Raw genomic sequence first — 21,536 nt, forward strand, 5'->3', positions numbered from 1 at the left:
CAGAAGAACATTGGCGTTCGGTGTTTAGCGATTTTTAAACTTAACCTTTGATTATTCAATTTTATTTATTTACAGGTGACAAATCGTAAAGTAAAAAGTATAAAAGCTAGCAGACATATTACGATAATTATGAAATATAATCAATTATTAAATAAAATTAAATCAAGATGTTTGTAAGAAAAGTTTGTAAAAAAGAAAGAAGAAGGGAGAGTAGAAAATGTTAAGATTAAAATAAAAATTGATGGATAAATTAAATTATTAAGTAAGAAAAGGACCAACATTTAGCCACTTCCGCATATGTAGTGGTAGTTGTGCAACAAAGTGCACCGCCTGCCAGCCCGCTGATAAATGCTGCATGTGCGGAAGTGGCTAAATATTGGTCCTTTTCTTACTTAGGATGGACTTCCGCAAAATAATGCATGATTCTATTAAATCAATGAAATTATTAATTTGAAATTCTTTATTTTTTATATTGGACTGCGACTGAACAATAAAGTCAGTATTGATGCTTTTAAGTGTAGGTGTAGATATTGAAAATTTATTTGTTTTACAAAAGAAAACCATATGTGCTATTTAAGGTTTGGGGGCGCGAATATCTTACAGTAACGTCACAATATATTTACATTTTGTACGTTTATAATAATTACAATAAATTAAAAAAAAGGGTGCCCATATTGTATTTACAAGGCATCGAGACAAAGCACTTTAAAGTTTATTAGTAGTTTCTTTCCGCTTTTTCTTTACAAATATAACACTTTGCAAAGCATAGTTAAAAATAAAATAGATAAGTAAGTTACAATCAATAAGAGTCCTAATAAAAGTTCCAATTTTGAAAAAAATATTTTTTTATTTAGCACGAAGTCTATTGAAGGAGCCAGTTTTTTTTTTCGATAATCATTTAAGTTTACGCTACGCAAACAAAACCGCCTATCTAGCTTAGGCAACCAGTGTGACGTCAGCAAAGTGGATCGACCGCGTATAGGTATATAAGAGTCGGAGAATTAAATCACAGCATCAGTCACTGCTCTTCTTCCTTTGGCACACAAACCCAACACACAACTCCAAAATGAAATCCGTAAGTGGCATCTCAATTCCGTCCGGACATTCGACCTTCTTTGATTTAAAGTCTTTTTAAAATCGCATTGAAAAAAGTTTAATTCATAATTGAAGAAATGATACATATATATGTAGTAAATCTTATTTATTATATTTAATGTTATTCATTTGTGGAAAAAAATATATTTTATAATATTAACAGAATTGTCGATCAAATAACATGTTAAAATTATAAAATTCACAATCATTAGCAAACATCGTACGACCTCTAAGATTTGAAACCAGTAAACATAAATCAAGGAAGTCCATTACAATGAATTCAAATTGATTTGTTCTCCTCGATGTGGTTTATTTACATAAAATATTAAGATTTATTTTTAAAACAAGTATAACTGCCTATAAATTTAAATATACACAAACATATATAAAATTGTAATTTGAATATTATTCTGAAATCGGTATACAATGTAATTGTTTTGATTTAATCACTTTTTATTGCATTTAATTAGAAAAATATTTATATCGAACATCATTTTCATGGTTACTCTTTGAAATTCACTTCGGTATTCTGAATGCGGGATAACTGTGATAAAGCGTTACCTCTCTATCTCCCACAGGAAGACAAGACTTCTCCTGGTGTTCCGCCTTTGACGTTCTAACCTTCTCTGTCTATTTTACTCTATCTCTTTCATATGTAAAAATGTAATTAATTAGTTCAACGATTATATAAATTACATTTAAAACTGTCTGTTGTGTTATTCAACAGAATACAGGCAGATAAGCCTAAACCAGAATCAAAATAGGCTGCCTAATAATTAAATGTATTAATTTTATTAACTTACAACTCAATCTAGTTTTTTTATGAACATTTTCATAAATGGTTTTAAATTTTTAACACTATAGCATGATGTACTCGTATTTACTAATTTTTCTTTCATGAATTTACTAAAACATATGGTGTTCAATGAACGTTGTGTTATGTATTTTCTGTTTCATCTAGAATGTTCTGTTCAGGTATTCGTCTTCGCTCTGTTCGTGGCTGCGGCCGTTGCCCTGCCCGTCAACCCCAAGGAAGCCGTCGTCGTTGTCAACGAATTCGACAACATCGGTGTCGATGGATTCGCCTACAAGTGAGTTTACTTCTCTATTGTACTACTGGAAAAAGGGAATACCCCTGATGACGTCACAATATTTTTTCGTTCGATTTGGGGAATGAAACTTAATATTATAAAAAACGTGTGAGGATAATAAGTGTTCCCCGTTTTCAGATCGGAGACCAGCGACGGCAAGTTCGCAGCTGCCGAGGGACACCTGAAGAGCCTGGGTCCCGACGGTGACGCCCTCGAGGTCACCGGCGAGTACTCCTACGTGGGCGATGACGGCATCACCTACAGGATCACTTACGTCGCCAACGAGAAAGGCTTCCAGCCCGAGGGTGCCCACATCCCCAAGAACTAAGCCTTTAATAGAACCTAGTCGAATTACCAAGATGCTACCAAAACTAATCACCGATCAATTGTCTCAAATATGTAGGGTTGATTAAATATAAGTTATTTGTCGTTAAAATATGTTTTTATTACAAGCCACTATTATCACGTGCACATCAGCATCTTAGCTGTAAATTATATACAGGATGATTAGTAAACCTTGTGAAAGCTATAAAGGAGTGAATGTACAACAAATTTGTTAGCAAAACCCTTTATAACCTTTACGCCTATTCCAAATCACTCTATTTGGAGTGATCACAGTGAAATATTTTTAAATTAGTTTATTTTTCTTCTATTGGAATGTGACAAGCTGATAGCTTCAAAGTCAAATGACAGCTAATTAACAACATAAGCAATATGCAGTAATCCCAACTTTGTTAACGCATTTCATTATTATATTATCATTACATTATTTATCATTTTTATTTCCATTGATTTTTGGATATGGTGTACTATTTATTGATTGACAGTCAATGGACTATACATTCACACGTTTAAAGTTTTTAATCTGAAGTTCCAAATTTAAATTACAAAAGAAATGAAACCAGAATAAAATTGCTGAAAATAAATACTCGTAACAAGAAAAGAATTTTCCGTTGTCTAAATGTCATACTGTTTTGTATGTAACGTAATTCGAAATTTAAAATATTTTTTTTTTACAATAACGTTCTAATTATGATTCAGATTTCACACCAAAGAGGTTTTAAATAAGAATATTCTTTTCAAAAATATTGCTACGTATGTTAAAATAAATACGTAGTATTTAATTAATTTATATAAATTCATCACTTAGCGGCATTTACAACAATTTTATTAAGCGTAAAATAGGACTATGAAGTTTTCATTATCATCGTCGTATTGATCACTGAACATAGGCTTCTCGTGTAGATTTAATAAGACCGCCTGGAATCAGCATTTTCCTATTTATGTAAAATTTATGTACACGAGAAAATAATTAAACCATTTAAAACTGTGATACTGTGATAGAAATGGATAACTGAAGTGTTTAAGGATGTACGAAAGGAATGGAATGATTGAGAAAGGAAGATGGAATTGTAGAATGATAGAAGGAAGAAAAAAGATATAGTGTACTATGGAAGACGAGAACGAAAATAAAAATTCTAGTGAAAAATAAAATTTATTAAGAAATACAAAACCCTGTTCCCAATTAAATAGGGAGTGGAAGGAGAGGTCCCCAATAGAGGGGGGCATAAAAAAAACAGCATTTTCCAAACACATTCACGAGATTATCTGTTCATCAAGTTGACAGAAATCTTATGCTACTTTTTTAGGTCTGTGGTGTTTTTAACGAAATTTAAGATCCTTGAAGCAATTTGCCACTATGTAGTCTGCAATGAAATAACAAGGAAAATTAATTTAAAATTTAAATCTACCTATATAGAAGTCAGTTAGATGTATTTATTTATTATTGTAATATATTTATAATATGTATTAAACCTTTTATAATATAAGTATATATTTTATATACATATGTAAGTATGTCTATGTATGTTTATGTTCGTTTGTTTGTAAATATGTATTTTTTTGTACACGTGAACTACCCTCTATAAGAACTTTTATCTTTTCCTTACTATGGTTGTCTATAAGAGATTGCCTTGTGTGATAAGACCGCCCATTGTACTTTTCTGTATATTATTGTAAAACTTATTAAATGCATCTTATCGTGTACAATAAAGAATATTAAATTAAATTATAATTAAACTATATATAAAGCTTCGATTCTTTAAATAAGGAAATAATTTCAAATGTCTGACGTGGAAGTCATTTACCAGCACCTTCATCGACTTTTAAATGATACCTGGAAAGATCAGTAACATTGTTGCTAAGTTAAAATAAGCTTGCGGTAGCGGTTGAGCGTGGATCACTTCAAGCTAGCCATGGATACCGCGAAGGTTCTATTGCTTTCAGGAAACCTCCTATAATACGAACAGTTACCAAGCAAACACCTTATTGTTCCCACCCTCTGAAAACTTGTATGTGAGCAGTGACAATCATATATAATTAATGAACAAAGTGTGAATTATATATAGGACTATTCGAGAATCGAAATCGCTACCTACGATTGCAAGTTTCAGTCCTCAACCGCTGGACTACCACAGCTTTTAAGGAGTTTTTGACAATAATTAGTTTCCTGAGTTAATATGAATATTTGCATATGCTTAAGATAAGGAAAAACTGACTATCGTTTCTAAATCGAAGAAGAAAAATTTTTTTTTTTAATTCTTATAAATCGTAACATATTTAATTAAATCATAAATTAACCTTTACGCATGCGTATGAAATAAAATCTGCGGACAATGGGTTAACGAAAGTGACCATCTATTTTCAAGGTCACGCTCCACGCGGCGATGATGTGACGTAACGGAATAGTCAAATATCGCGCTGTGTAAAAGTCGTAAAAATATTCAAGATTATAATTTAAAAAAAGAACCGAATGTGTTACTATGCGCTAAATTTGAGAAAGAATCGAAAAATCTATTAATTTTGTCCTTTATAGGTGAAGCTTTTGACCTCTGTCTCCCCAGATAAACGATTGCGAGGTCCAGAATTTTTGCCTACAATAAGCCTATTTACTTTTGTCTTGAATATTACTAAGTGATATTTGGAAACATTGACGCCGGTACGATGTTCCACTCCTTGCTGCTTGCTCTATAAAAGTACACCTATCCCCCGATTTACACGGCAGATACGTTCTTAAGAAAAACGTGTCGATCGAAAATTAAAAATTTTCGAGTCAAAACCGTGTAAATCAAAAAACTCGCAGAAAATGTATGATTTTGCTATTTAACAGTTGCGGATTTTTTTTCAATAATTTTAGGTGTACACAGAAATAAAATGGAATGCATTGACAAGTTAAAATATTTAATATATTACGGAAAAACTGTTTTATTTTTTTATTTTATTATAATATACATTAAACAGAAGAACAAAAAAGAAATTAATCTCATTCTTTTTTTCGGAATCGAAGGTTCGAATTCACTTTCATCACTCGAAGTTATTTGTGCCGATTCGATGTTTGAAGCAGAAATATTTACATTACGAGAGATGGTAATAAAATCGGTTATTAAAACAAAAAAAAACTTATTCGAAAAACCGTGTAAAAGCGAAAACGTGTAAAACAAGTACCGTGTAAATCGGGGGATAGGTGTATTGTCAAAAGATTTAGTACGGGTGGAAGGAATTGTAACCGTGTTCGGATATCGTTGTCTGATGGAAGAAAGGAGATGGAGTATATTTATAAAACTTAAAAATCTTTAATATGTTTTTTAAACAAATAAAACTACTTTGTAAGTTTCATTTCAGACCAACTTCTGTCTAAATCAATTTCTAGTTTGAATTATTCGTTATTAGTATTGAGAAGAATGCTGAAAGAGTCCAATTCGAAAGAATACAATTAAATTGCGGTCCTCGGGACGTGGGTTACAAACGCGTTCTTATCTACGAAGAAGTTCATCAAAACCCAATCATGTTTTTTTGTCATCACTTTAAATGTCCTTTCTTGTACTAAATAAATACATTTAAAAAACTTTTAAGTTAAACGGTTTTTTGATACCCTTTTGTGGTGGTTGTGGAAAAATATGTACCTAGTCCGCTATATTGGAACGGCGTCCATTTTGACATAATCATCGAGTTTTACTAGTGTAGCCCTTTCATTTGATATACCCATATTGAGGGGGTTAAAGAAAAATATGTAGTTCGCCATTTTGTATCGGCGGACATCTTAGATTTATAATGTTATTGATTTTATTATATTATATTGTCATCTAAATTAAATGTGTGTACCAAATTTCAGATCAATCTGACAACGGGAAGGTGCTTAAATTTCAATTTCTAATTTTGACCCAAATAAATTCCTTACGGGTCGAACTAAATAAAACCGTTTAAAAAGAAGCCGCTTGGAGTTCCGAAAGGTGATAGAAAAAGTTATAAAAAGTGATCAAACAAAATAGTAGGGTAATAAATAAAGGAAGAAATAAAATGTGATAAAAGAATGTAATAGATATAATGATAAAAAACAATAGGGATCTAGGAAAATGTTATAGCTACCAAATTGTTAATGCAAAGAAAAATAAAATAAAAATTGAAAAATAGCAAAGTCTAGGATAAATGGCGAAGGATGAGAGGAGATGTATGAAAGGTAATAAAGTATGGAAAGCAAAGATAGAGAATACGAAAGAAAAAAGAAAATTAGTGAAAGATACTGAGGCAGATAAAAGAAGAGCGGGAAAATAGAAATTAATGTGTTAATAAATTATTAGGGAAATATTGTCCCTGTCCACCCATAACAGAGGGCTACTGGAGGTCTCAAAGACGGGGCCGTATAAAAAAAATACATGAACTATTTGAATTTTGCATATCTCAGCTCGGTGAATCTGTAAATGTCTTTTAAAATCAAACAGTGGCCAATGTTTAACATCAGTTATAATAACGTGGTAACCACGCCTTGTATTAGCAAATGGTATATCGTTCTCAAGGGCATATTGGAGACTTCGTATGTGTGCTCCTTGTAAACATATCGTTGGTGCTGTAAATTCGATATTGCCTTGAATATATTTATTGATTGAATAACACGTGGTATGACATAGATTTTGCGTTACAAAATTTTATGGTGTACTCGAATTATTGTCAATAAATTCCCTAGACAAGTTTAGATATTTAATTTTTTATAGTTACTTTATTTCAAAACCTTTAAACACATCAAATGTACAGGCTTATTAGTTATAGGTATGAAAGCTTTATGAGTTTAGGTTTACCACCTCCAAAACCTCTTCTCGTCCAAGAAGAACGAAGACATTTTGAAGATGATATGAATGAATGACATGAATGATATGAATGACAAAGGTCTATGACCAATGTGTGTTTCCAGTGATGATATACGAATCCGAGGCGTGTTATCTTATGACCATCTCAAGGTTACTCAGAAAGCAATGGAGATGGCTATGCTGGGAGTTTCGATGCAAGATCAAATCAGAAATGAAGAGATCGGCAGAAGAACCAAGACCACCGACGTAGCTCGGAGAATTGACTGTCTGAAGTAGCAGTATGCGGGGCCTACTGCTCGTGGAACTGATGGCCGTTTGGACTGAAAGATTCTCGAGTGGCAACCACAAGCCAGTAGATGCGGCGTGGGTGGACTAGCAGACCGTCTCAAGGTCACTCAGAAAGCAATGCGGTTGGCTATGCTGGGAGTTTCGCTGCGAGATCGAATCAGAAATGAAGGGATCCACAGAAGAATCAAGACTACCGACATAGCTCGGAGAATTGACTGTCTGAAGTAGCAGTATGCGGGGCCTACTGCTCGTGGAACTGATGGCCGTTTGGACTGAAAGATTCTCGAGTGGCAACCACAAGCCAGTAGATGCGGCGTGGGTGGACTAGCAGACCGTCTCAAGGTCACTCAGAAAGCAATGCGGTTGGCTATGCTGGGAGTTTCGCTGCGAGATCGAATCAGAAATGAAGGGATCCACAGAAGAATCAAGACTACCGACATAGCTCGGAGAATTGACTGTCTGAAGTAGCAGTATGCGGGGCCTACTGCTCGTGGAACTGATGGCCGTTTGGACTGAAAGATTCTCGAGTGGCAACCACAAGCCAGTAGATGCGGCGTGGGTGGACTAGCAGACCGTCTCAAGGTCACTCAGAAAGCAATGCGGTTGGCTATGCTGGGAGTTTCGCTGCGAGATCGAATCAGAAATGAAGGGATCCACAGAAGAATCAAGACTACCGACATAGCTCGGAGAATTGACTGTCTGAAGTAGCAGTATGCGGGGCCTACTGCTCGTGGAACTGATGGCCGTTTGGACTGAAAGATTCTCGAGTGGCAACCACAAGCCAGTAGATGCGGCGTGGGTGGACTAGCAGACCGTCTCAAGGTCACTCAGAAAGCAATGCGGTTGGCTATGCTGGGAGTTTCGCTGCGAGATCGAATCAGAAATGAAGGGATCCACAGAAGAATCAAGACTACCGACATAGCTCGGAGAATTGACTGTCTGAAGTAGCAGTATGCGGGGCCTACTGCTCGTGGAACTGATGGCCGTTTGGACTGAAAGATTCTCGAGTGGCAACCACAAGCCAGTAGATGCGGCGTGGGTGGACTAGCAGACCGTCTCAAGGTCACTCAGAAAGCAATGCGGTTGGCTATGCTGGGAGTTTCGCTGCGAGATCGAATCAGAAATGAAGGGATCCACAGAAGAATCAAGACTACCGACATAGCTCGGAGAATTGACTGTCTGAAGTAGCAGTATGCGGGGCCTACTGCTCGTGGAACTGATGGCCGTTTGGACTGAAAGATTCTCGAGTGGCAACCACAAGCCAGTAGATGCGGCGTGGGTGGACTAGCAGACCGTCTCAAGGTCACTCAGAAAGCAATGCGGTTGGCTATGCTGGGAGTTTCGCTGCGAGATCGAATCAGAAATGAAGGGATCCACAGAAGAATCAAGACTACCGACATAGCTCGGAGAATTGACTGTCTGAAGTAGCAGTATGCGGGGCCTACTGCTCGTGGAACTGATGGCCGTTTGGACTGAAAGATTCTCGAGTGGCAACCACAAGCCAGTAGATGCGGCGTGGGTGGACTAGCAGACCGTCTCAAGGTCACTCAGAAAGCAATGCGGTTGGCTATGCTGGGAGTTTCGCTGCGAGATCGAATCAGAAATGAAGGGATCCACAGAAGAATCAAGACTACCGACATAGCTCGGAGAATTGACTGTCTGAAGTAGCAGTATGCGGGGCCTACTGCTCGTGGAACTGATGGCCGTTTGGACTGAAAGATTCTCGAGTGGCAACCACAAGCCAGTAGATGCGGCGTGGGTGGACTAGCAGACCGTCTCAAGGTCACTCAGAAAGCAATGCGGTTGGCTATGCTGGGAGTTTCGCTGCGAGATCGAATCAGAAATGAAGGGATCCACAGAAGAATCAAGACTACCGACATAGCTCGGAGAATTGACTGTCTGAAGTGGCAGTATGTGGGGCCAATTGCTCGTGGAACTGATGGCAGTTTGGACTGAAAGATTCTCGAGTGGCAACCACACGCATCTACTTCGGCGTGGGTGGACCAGGTAGACCGAGGATATATTTAAGGTTGCTGCAAGTCGCTGTATGCGTGCATCACATCGGTAACCGTGACGATCTTTAAGAGTTCCATGCCTTGCAGTGAGAGTTCATCAGCTGAAAAAAAGTACAAGCTTTAAAGATGAATGTATAGACATGGAAGAAGAAAAAGAATGCTCTATATGTATTTTTTAAAATTTTATTTGATTTTGTATCATTTAATATTAGTGAATAATTTTTATCATCATCATCTTAGCCATAGGATGTGATGCGGATGCGGGCCTGCTCCATAGATTTTCAAAAGGATTAATTGGAAGTAGCCCATACTATTTTCCGATGACATTAAAGACATATGTCCACATATCTAATAGATTCAGGCGTTACCTTGCGGAAGTCCATCCTAACTAAGAAAGGGTCTAATATATAGCTACTTCCGCTATGCAGCAGTAGTCGTGCAATGAAGTGCACCGCCCGCCAGCCCGCTGATAAATGTGCGTGCGGTAAACCATGCGAAACACTGGTGCATTGCGGAAGTAGCTATGTATTAGTCCCTTTCTTAGTCATATGTCCACATTGTGGTTTCACGTCCACAGTGGTTGCTGGTTCGTGGTTTCCACTTCAAGACCCCAAGGTCCGAGCGTCAATTCTGCGCACTATGTGGCTTGCCAACTTTTATAATATCTTTACAAATCTAAGATATATACTCTTTACTTCTTTTATCTTTTTAATATAATTTTATAGAAATTTAAATAATTTGTTACCTGAACATGATAAATTTGCAGATATGATAGGAATATTTAATTAATATCGTGATTTTTTTTTTGGTAATAAATAAATATCATATCGTGTTAATCACTGATGCGATTCGTCTTGTCAACATATTCATGTATGGTATTGTAAAAGTTATATATGAAACTTCACAAAACGTAAAAAAAAATTGTGAAGTTATAAATATCCGTTTATCATCAGCCGTGCGTCCAGAACTAGACAAAGACTTCCTCTATTGACCTTAACATTTTGCACAAAAAAGTGCCTATTATAGCTATACAGTAGGGGAAAAGAGGCCGCCATAAAGGGGTGCCATAAAGAGACCTCATTAAAACCATATCTGTAGCTAATGATTTTACCAGCTTTTGTACATCATTAGAATATTGCTAGAAGAACGTAATGAGATTGAAACAAATTGAACCCTAACATGACATCGTTCTACTATGAGGGTTCCAAACATACCTTTATCTATGCTACAATAAATTCAGACTGTTTTTTTTTAATGTAATTACTTTTAAAATTATCGATAATACAGTTCTAATGTTTCATCATTGCCATCATCCACAGTAGAATAAATTCTCAAGGTTTATTCTCGTTTGAACGTTACAAATTTTTATTAAAAGTTTTTTTTTTTTTAAATAACCTTTTGAAGTTAAACATATACTATTAATTAAAATATTAAATCACTCATCAAGTGTACATAAAATTAACATCGATGAAAAATTTCGGGTCTACGCTTCGTGTATAGAGAATATGCAAAGTGGTAAGGTTGCGGATCAGTATAAAAGACTCGGTGGTTTTTATTCCAACCACATTCTTTGGTACAACCACAGGCAGTACAAACCCATCTTCAAAAATGAAATCTGTAAGTTTAAATTTATCATTTAGCGATATAACATTACGACAATGCTGATAATAATACGTATTTAGTTTTATATTAATCATAAAATTAATATTTTTAATTTTTAATTTTCTTATTTTAATTTGTTACTTTTAATTATAAATACATTTGCTTTGTACATTAATATTATTAATAATCAGTTTATTTATATTTAAGCCTCTTGTTTAATACTAAATAATATTTTGAATTAATTTATATTTATACGTTTGTGACATTATTTTGTCTAGGAATGATCTATACATTTATAACTAGAATTATATAAATTTCAAACTGACTAGGTGAAATTCGTTTCAAATAACAGAAAATAAAAGAAAATATTTAGGATTTTAAAAATTAATAAAAAATAATTGATACTTTTCTATTACATTTACACTGATTTTTTTAAATATTTTTTTTAATTGGAGCATATTTCTTTATACTTATCTCATTTTAAGCATTAAAATTGGTTCAACTGTTCTTAAGTTATAATACATATATATATAATATTTTTAAATTCACGCGCTTAAACATTATAATTTTAATATAAATATATTTTATTATCCCACGCAATAAATAGTAACTGACATTAAATCAAATTTTTTTTCGTACGTTAATGGCGGACCTTCAAGATGGCATTTAATATATTCGGCCAGTTACATACCAGCGGTCATCGATGAGCATCAAGTGACCTTTAAGCTTTAAAAAAATTGACCAACGAATACATTCCGCGGCTGGCGTTACGTTTCTTGAATAATAAATACAATCGCGTTATTTAATATTATTTTTTGCAAAATTCTATGTTTCATCTAGAATGTTCTGTTCAGGTATTCGTCTTCGCTCTGTTCGTGGCTGCGGCCGTTGCCCTGCCCGTCAACCCCAAGGAAGCCGTCGTCGTTGTCAACGAATTCGACAACATCGGTGTCGATGGATTCGCATACAAGTGAGTTTACTTCTCTATTGTATTACTGGAATAAGGGAATACCCCTGATGACGTCACAATAATTTTTTTTCGTTCGATTTGGGGAATGAAACTTAATATTACAAAAACGTGTGAGGATAATAAGTGTTCCCCGTTTTCAGATCGGAGACCAGCGACGGCAAGTTCGCAGCTGCTGAGGGACACCTGAAGAGCCTGGGTCCCGACGGTGACGCCCTCGAGGTCACCGGCGAGTACTCCTACGTGGGCGATGACGGCATCACCTACAGGATCACTTACGTCGCCAACGAGAAAGGCTTCCAGCCCGAGGGTGCCCACATCCCCAAGAACTAAGCGAACTGTTCCTGATTTGAATACAAAATGATAATGTTTCTTGTTAATAAACCTCGTGTTGTTGTACTGCCTAAGGACTTTATAAAATAAGTTAATGATAAATATTTACGTTTCATTTATTCCTTTATAATCTCAGTCTATCAAAATTATCGAAGCATTTGACCTCTGTATCGTTTGGTGTTAAACGATGACCAGATCTACGATGGTACATGATTGCCTAGAAGAAACCTATTCACTCTTGTATTGAAGACTCCTCAGTTAAAATTGCCTGGAAACAATGACGCCGATAGATTGTTCCACTCTTTGACTTGCCTTACAATAGTATTAGCAAAACGCTTGTTGCGGTTGGAAGGAATTTCAACGAGACTATAAAAATATCGCAGGAAAACGATTACACCATTTTTTACATCTATTTTGTGGTATCAAAATAACAAATATCACTTAAAGAAATTGTTAGTTAAAATTGACTACAACGTCCATTGAAATACTAACAAAGGTTGGGATAACATACAGTTACAGACATTCAATTATACTAAGACGAAAAAAATAGATAAGTCTGGGTTCAGGTGAGGGAGGATTCCCTCCTTCCCTCAGCCCTCGGCCCTCACAATCCATTAGCGCGACGCGGCCGGTAGACGCGCTATCATCGGGCACCTCTTCGCGCACTCACCTATATCAAAGTTAATCAAAGGAGAAAACCACAAAGGACCGAAAAAAGGAGTTCCTTTGTGGTAAATAGTCTCGCGTTGCGACGCTCGGAATGTTGCTCTACTTGAATAAATACACTAATGCTATTTAATTATCTCAGCTTAATTTTATTTAAATTTTAACTTACAAAATTTTTAATAAAACCATGTGTTCGTATAGGGTGTCTAAAGGAAGATTTATGTATACAAACTTAAGTTAAAATAATGTAATATTTGAAGCACATTTAAAAAAAAAAAACTAACAATAGAATATAAATGCGAATTTTATTTTTTAATAAGTATAATATCCAAATGTTTTTAGTTGAGTTACAGACACTGTTCAAAACGGAACCTTTTGTTTTATGCTACATGCTGCAGTGATCTTGGTTCAATTAAGCAGATTCCTGAATGCCATGGGCCGTTGTCAAAAATTCAGTTTTGTCTCGATCTGTCAATAAACTAAACTGTTTATTGACAGATCTATGGTATACAAGGTGAGTTAAAGGGATAAATAAAAGATCTTTTGTCAGCAAAAATTTTAAAGCATTTGCACCTCTTTATATATTAAAAAAAAATATTTCTTCTTTTGGAATGCGATAGACCAATAACTTCTATCAGTACAAAGTATGTAGGCACAGATAATCAGTAGTAATTAATTTTAATATATTACCATTACGTTATTTATTATTGCTGATACCGTTGATTTTTGGATAGGAGATACCATATCTTAATGGAAAGCAAATAAAGCGAGACAGCTTGGAGAACGGGAAAGTTCCTGAACACCGTGCCTTCCGCGCACTGGATACGGTGAAACTGGACAAGGTTTCGGCCTAAATTCCTATATTATTCCAAGAAAGTTGTCAAGGAGATTGTAAACAAAAACTAAAATAAATCCTAAATTAAAAGAAAAAAATTAAAATACACAATAAAAATAAAAAAATTGGTATAATCACTTTGAAATTGTAAACTAAATGATATGAAGGAACGTGACAAAGGAAGAGGGGCGACGCGTGTAAGGATTGTGAAGGATGAAAGAGGAGGACGGAAACAAAATATTGAAAATGAAACGAATTATTGATTAATAACTTCCCCGCCCCAAATACGATAGGGGAAATAAGAGACTCCCAATAACGGAGGCCTTTAGGAATGCTTCAAGCTTTTACTTGTATATATGGATTTTTGCAATCATATATTTAATTACAAAGTAGAGCATCTTTCAATTCAGTTCGCGAGTGATAGTAGTGTAGTGGAAAGATTACATCAGACTTCAAAGAGGCTTTGATATAGCACAGTGAGGTGTTAGTGCACTGTTGTTAACAAGACGTCTCCTTGCGGATGCCGTACGAAGTAATTAGGCGTCGGTACTTAGGTAGCTTTGCGCCTTTACTTACTTAGTTGTATGAGACAATTAAGTCGAATTAATCTGGGGTTTTAATGTAATTATATTTTTAATTCCTTCATTCATACCTATAGCTTTTGCGCTGCTGAATCCAGCGACTGCTTGCGAACTTGATAACGTTTTGATCAAGTAGTCAACTTATCGGTTTTTTATAGGATACACTTTGTAGAGTGCTCGAAGGCTCTTTTCGAACTGATTGAGCCATCTCCATTCCTTTAGCGAACTCCATACGTTGTTGACATACTCAAAATTCGAACTAAACGATTTGACAGCTAGTTTTTGGTGAGAATCACAAAGATTTGGAACGACCTGCCTATTTTTCCTGATGAGTTGAACTTTGGAGCCTTTAAGAGTAGAGTGAACAGGTTTCTTTTAGATGCGCGTGTACCACCTTCGTCTTCATCTACACTTTCCATCAGGTAAGATGGAAGACAAACGCCTATTCCATTATATCGTTATACGTCGTTGGTCCCCCTTAATGACAAACTTACTCACGCCATGTCAATCGGTTCATGGCCGTTAAGAACCGTTCAGCTCTAACGGCCGTTGAATGTATGGGCGCTGTATCCACTGCCACTTCAGGTGATCAATTCTTCGAGCTACGTCTTGATTCTTCTGTAAATCATCTCATTTTTGACCCACATTGAATCTTACTTCAACTAAATCTACTTTCCCACTGTAGATTGGAAGAAGGAGAAGCTTTGTAGAAATGCGTTGAGTAAATCTTGTTTTTTAAATTATATATGTAATTTACAAGTTGCACTCTGGAAAGAAGGTGAAGTGCGAATGTTTTCATCTGTCAAGAGTCAGTCAAGAAGTCACCGAGACTGATGATTTCTTATTCGATATTGCATCATTGAGATTATATTTACAACAGGACAATGTGAAATATTTCGTCCAACATCCCAGTGACGATTTATAATGTTGAACGTGGTCTCTTGCTCTAGAACTTAGCGAGTGATGGAGAGGAAAATGTTCGAGATATTTCTATGAAATCGAATCAGAAATTAGGCAGTTCGAAGACGAACTAAATCATCCGCCATGGTCCAGCGAATTAGCGAGGGTATGTCGGCATGGGCAGGCCGCATACTACGCAAAACACATTACTTTGAGTGGATATCATGAACCAGCAAGCGCGGCATATGACGTCAATGATGGATGTTGGAAGTATTCGCCGGTCCCGTGTCAAACAGTGCATGTTCAACGAAGATGTTCTTCCAAGACGCTGACACAGTCTACCGTGTACTGCGCACAGTGGAGTTGTACATGTCTTTGGTCCAAATGTGCACGGGGGATTCTCAGAGTACCTGTATATGTTTAAGCTCAAAGTGCATCGAGCCTCGTGCATCTGTGACCCAACGGTGGACCAGATCATGGTATAGCAATTACTTGGTGTCCCGTATATGTACGGCTTAGAGTGACTTGCAAAGTGGAAACGGGTAGGAGCAGCTTGCGACAACATTGCTTCCTTTTTGGAAGAGGAGGAAAGCTGCACCACTTTCTTGCGGTTTTATTGCAGGGTGGTGGATGACGTGGTAATTAGGTAAAACAAAACCGTGTAATAGTAAGTGTAGCGAGGGATGGGAAGCGATGTGTAAATGTTTTGTGGGTGAACGATGTATGATGAATATATGCTGAATGATAGAAATTGTGAAAGATGAGATAGAGAAGGTGAAAGAAGAAGGGGGTATGTCCCTGACCCAAGAACGAAAAACAGTTAACGTCTTATGACTGAAATAATGATTACGATAATGATGATGACTGTGTTTGGTAAGTTTAACGTACAGTAATGCAGGTGCACGCAGTTACTTGCTGTTCCTTGTATAGAGGGTTTAGAGAGGCTTCTGAAATGGAAATGGGTAGGAATATTGCTTGCGGCAGGATCGCTTACCTTTTGGCGTAGGAGAGCTACCACACTTTCTTGCGGTTTTGTTACATTGTAATAAGTAAAGAAATGTGTCGAGGAATGGTAATGCATGAATTGTAATGTAAATGAATGCTGTGAGAATGGTAGAAAATATGAAGAATGAAAGAGCGAGATTATGAAGAATGAGAGAGAGAGAGTGTGTGAAAAAATAAAATGGAGGGAAAAGAAAATACACAGCATCTTATGTCTATTACAACGCGTAAGTTTTTGTCAGAAAAATATTTTTAATTTACGTTTAATTTTAATGTATCATACGAGTATTTCTTTATTTTATTGAAAATATAGAAGAAATATGACACGTGTGAAATTTCAAGGTATCTTTTGTATTCGGTACAACAGCGGAGTATTTTTTATTGAAAAAAAAAAAAACTTTGCAAAGGGTCACGGATGGCGGGTTAAAAAACACGAGAGACGTGTTCCCGGCGCCCCGCGACGCCCGCGGCGCCATCTGCCGCTGATAGTTGGCGTTAATATTACAGGTGCGAGTGATCTATCGCTCCGACGTGATGCCGCGGTCCAACTTACGAGAGATAGCGGAAATTAATTATACATTTCTCTACACTTCATAAAATTTCTAACTATTTTGTCGACAAGTGTGTATTATATTACAATACACTACCATCTAATATTTCTAAATAAAATTGTAATTTATTTATGTAGTTTATAGAAATTTTATCAACTTCGTTTATGGCACAAGGTATACGTATGTACAATAAAATTTCACAAACAACTTCAGATCTGCCACTTGAAAGAAGTATATTATTATATCCAATAATACTATACTGATGTTAATGCGTGGAATTAAATGTTGTCGATGCTCACTCGGGGAGATAATTATTGTCGCTCACTCTTAAATAAACTATATTTGTATAGAGCAACTGTTGAGTTTCTCGCCGGTTCTTCTTAGCAAAACTGCTTCCGAGCCAGTGGTAGCTTCCTGTAGGGACAACAATGCCGAATTATGTTGATTGACGATTCGAAAGTGTTTGTATTAGCCTATTCGAATAAAGAATATTTCGATTTTGATTGTTACTTTGCGACAGATAATATAATAATAAAAAAAATATTATATACTTTATTATACAAAAAAGTTATGGTTTGCCTGATCCAATGTTATCTTATAAATATATGTAAAACTTCTGCTTTTATATTATAGGTAAGATATAATTCATCTTCACTTATGTTAATGCCAGAAAAATAAAATTTGATAAACTAATATATAATTTAAAGCTATGTTCTGTTTAAAATACACCTATGAATATTTTTAACGAGTCATATGAAAATCGTCCAAAATAAAACTAGACGCAGTTTTTTTGAAAAATTTCACAAATTTTCTTTAATGCATTTTTTAAAGAAAATCATTAAACAAACCTGTATTATCATTTAAATATGAATCTTACATTAAAAGCCTTGTGTTACTAATTTTGTTTAATTTATAAATGTAATACGTCATGATTTCTAGGCATTCATCAATATGAACATTTCATCAAAAGGACATCCACTGTTGGACCTCCTTCTATAACTTCCCAATAGGATCGTTTGGAAGCAGCCTTCAACCAATCTCTTCTAACAACTTCGACAAGGATGTCCATTTCACCCTATTAGCGAATGTCTAACGCCTCTGTGATTTCCACTCTATGACAATACCACCGTAGCTACTACATAGCCTTCTAGGTCAATTTTGTTCATCTACGAAACTAATTCTAATGCGATATCTTACAGAAACCTTGAACATGACCTTCTCTATGAAAAAAGATGTAAAAACGCAAATAATACGATAAAAAAAATCTTTGGTAAAGTTAGATCCTGTGTACTCTAGATAGATGATAGGAGAGGTCCCCAAAAAAGTAGGGTCATATAAAAATCATGACTACATGGCTCTTATGCATAAGATCTCGCAGAGCTTTTAACTTGTACCATACACCGTGACAAGTAGACATGTAGCAAAAGAACAAGCGAATTATTTGTCGAAACAACTCGTCGGCAGTGTAGCGGCGATATTACAGCGGACGTGATATATGCTGAGCAATAATCTCATCTGTGACGGTATGGGGGCCAAGTAAAGACGTAAGGGCGATTTCACCCTCCGACCACGCTGCTCTTTAAATCAAAAATACTATACTAAACAGTATTATACATATATGGAGTCCTATTTGTACTAGATTAGTGATCAATTACCAACTAGGTAGAGTAATCAACTATGCCCATCTAACTCTCCTAGACGCTCAGACTATTTATGATCATAGATAGACATAGCTGAAACTAATAGATCCGTTTAAAATTGTCACTTATTTATTTACTTACTTTATTGGAGATAAACAGTAACAAAAGGCAGTAAGAAAGTACAAACTTAAAAACTAAGAAATATAAAATTAGTTGCAATTGTTACCTTATAACTATCTCACAGAGAACATTTAATGATTTGTAGTCAAACAAATAAAAACATTACTAAACAGGGATCAAAGATTATGGTTTATATATTTATAATATGTTTATATTATGGTTTAAATTGTATTGTGTGTACTCAATAATTTCGTACGAAATTTAAAAGTCGAATAAAAATAATAAGAAAGTAAAAATAAATAGCCAGTCCCTACCTGTGAAGCATTTGACGTCAATAAAAAAAGGTATTGTTATGTAATAAAAAAAACACTATATCGTATATCCAGCATTACAATGTGAACATAATTAAATTATTAATATGAACTTTTTCTTTATTTAAAATATCTACTTATAAAACCGCTGAATTGTGAATACAGTTTGCTGAAAATATGTTTTAAATAAAAAACTTAATTGTAATTAATAAACGTTTAAAGGCATTAAATAATAAATAGATTGATCAAAATGTTGTACGTTTTATTCTTTATTCTTTTTAATGGACTATCGTCATCATGCCACCCTATAGATGGCCACAGCTGGGCATAAGCCTCTCCCAAACATCGTCAAAGTAACTGGTTTTGCTCAGCCCGTATCCAGGGACTTCCCTTTACTATGTTATTGGTCTACGTAGTGGTGGTTTGAACGAGAACTTTTTGATGCCTCGTAACCACTTCAGAAGAGCATGTTTACAAGATACGTCGGTGAACTTGGTTCTTCTGCGATTCACTCATTCCTGATTCTAGGGGTCCGTTAATTATTATCGAAAATAAAAAGTCTTTAAGAACAATATATATAATTTCATATAAGAATATTCAAATGGTACCGAAGTGCGAAGGGAGACAAAATTCGGGACATCAACACATTGATTACTTTCTAATTCGGCAGTTAAAAAACATCTCGAACACCTCGCGCCGTTCTTTTTCACGTTATCTAAGGCTTTTTACGACACTTGTACAACTTTTTTTTGCTTGCTTTCGAACGCGAGGAAAGTTTCAATTTTTCCTGTCATTAAAGACCTCTTAACGTAGGCTGTTGGGGGGCGAGGTGAGGCGAGAGGGGGAGGAGTGCGATCAAAAATACGTTTCATTTGATCGAAGGCCGAAACAAATGTAGATTTTTTTATAAATATGTATTCTTTTCTTAATTTATTCGGAAATCAAAAATATAGAGTTGCACAGTCGTGCGATAGCAAACGACTTGGTTTAGTGGGTGGGTAAGTTGAAGTGACAGGTTTGACAGGTCTGCTGCAACTTCAACTAACGCGTATAGTAGATATAATAGATGGCTGGGAAATGAAGGTTCTGTAGTGGAGATAAAGGATTGGAAAACCTAGCGTAGTACAACCGGCCTCAAAGTCGCTTCCAAACGGTCTCATGCGAAATATAATGGACGCACATGTCCAGCGGTGGGCTTGTTGGAACGATGAAGATGATTCACATTATTTACTTACAATTGTTCACTGTGATCACCTGTGTCCGTTACGAATGTCAGATGAGCAAAATTTGTTCCAAAATCAGATTAATATCCTCTGCAATGGAAACCTTCAAATCAAAGCTACTAGGATTACCAATGTGTTTTAATATGAGAAAAGTCTGTAACAAATTCAGACTGTTTTTTTTAAAATAATTTATACATTATTCTTAGTATTGTAGTAAAGTGTTGTTATTAACAATTTTTGTACACCATACACAATAAATTGAGGAAAAAAAGAATGAATTGTTCATATGATACTAGAGGCGGTCTTATGGCATGAGGTTGTCGATCTCTACCAAACAACCTTTGGATAGAGATGAAAGACATGAAGGAGAGGGCAGTAAATATTGAAATGTAACAAGTAAAGATGATGATTTTTGAGATTAAAAACGTGAGCATATTGTAAAACTGTGTATATACGATATACTACCATAAATCAATTATAATGTAAAGTAATAAAGTACAAAGGTGACATTAAGAAGTTGCTTCGCATTTTATATGAATATCCAAGACATATTTTACAGAAGCAACGGTGATAAACTTTATTATTTTCAGAAAGAAAAACAAATAAAAATATCTGGTAACAAAATTTTACTATGTTTACCTTTTTTTCTAAATAAAGCCTTTTTAATTTCATCAAAACTGGCATGGTACAAATAGTCAAATATGTTTTATTATAAGTTTACACATACGTACATACGAAAAGACTTTTCTCCCGATTTATTATTATAATAGAAAATAAAAAAAATTATTCGGTTTATGAAAATCATCAGGGTCAGCACAAAAGCTTGTGATAAAATCGTTTGATAGTAAAATGTTCCGAATGTACGAAACGCATCAAAAATTTAACATAACCTTATAATTTAATAAAATGACATTGTACCTATCGGTCTGTCTGCCAAAATTCTCAGTTAAAAGTAATTAATATAGAATTGTACAAAAAATACAAAGTTACAAAAGACAACAATAAAAAAAAGGAATCGAATCACCTCACGGAGCAAATTGAAGGAGAAAATTTTATTTTTACCTTTTCGACGAATAAACGAAAAAAAAAAATAGAGAGAGGACCCTTTTATTATACCTCTATTAGGACAGGAATGGGCATCAAATTGGCTAATAACCGTTCTATCAGGTGAAAGG

At 35.3% G+C, this 21,536-nt stretch overlaps 2 protein-coding genes across 2 annotated transcripts; both read left to right on the plus strand.

Moving 5' to 3' along the window:
- The first annotated feature begins 1,023 nt into the window (after positions 1–1,023).
- Positions 1,024–2,622, plus strand: LOC137931699 (flexible cuticle protein 12-like). The gene is made up of 3 exons (XM_068775186.1): positions 1,024–1,075; positions 2,071–2,186; positions 2,325–2,622. The coding sequence occupies exons 1-3, from the start codon at positions 1,067–1,069 to the stop codon at positions 2,512–2,514; spliced, it is 315 nt and encodes a 104-aa protein (XP_068631287.1). The 5' UTR covers positions 1,024–1,066; the 3' UTR covers positions 2,515–2,622.
- Positions 2,623–11,165: 8,543 nt separating this feature from the next.
- LOC137931723 (flexible cuticle protein 12-like) lies at positions 11,166–12,634 on the plus strand. The gene is made up of 3 exons (XM_068775216.1): positions 11,166–11,247; positions 12,087–12,202; positions 12,343–12,634. Exons 1-3 carry the CDS (start codon positions 11,239–11,241, stop codon positions 12,530–12,532), a joined length of 315 nt encoding a protein of 104 aa, XP_068631317.1. The 5' UTR covers positions 11,166–11,238; the 3' UTR covers positions 12,533–12,634.
- The last annotated feature ends 8,902 nt before the right edge of the window (positions 12,635–21,536 follow it).

Source organism: Battus philenor, unplaced genomic scaffold (genome assembly GCF_028537555.1).
Source record: "Battus philenor isolate CCGP_79_NKW_IND1 unplaced genomic scaffold, ilBatPhil1.0.hap1 SCAF_8, whole genome shotgun sequence".
Classification (NCBI taxonomy): Eukaryota; Metazoa; Arthropoda; class Insecta; order Lepidoptera; family Papilionidae; genus Battus; species Battus philenor.

Coding starts and splice junctions, on each gene's coding strand:
- LOC137931723 (XM_068775216.1), top strand. Junction 12,203..12,342: donor GTCGATGGATTCGCATACAA/GTGAGTTTACTT, acceptor CCCCGTTTTCAG/ATCGGAGACCAGCGACGGCA.
- LOC137931699 (XM_068775186.1), top strand. Junction 2,187..2,324: donor GTCGATGGATTCGCCTACAA/GTGAGTTTACTT, acceptor CCCCGTTTTCAG/ATCGGAGACCAGCGACGGCA.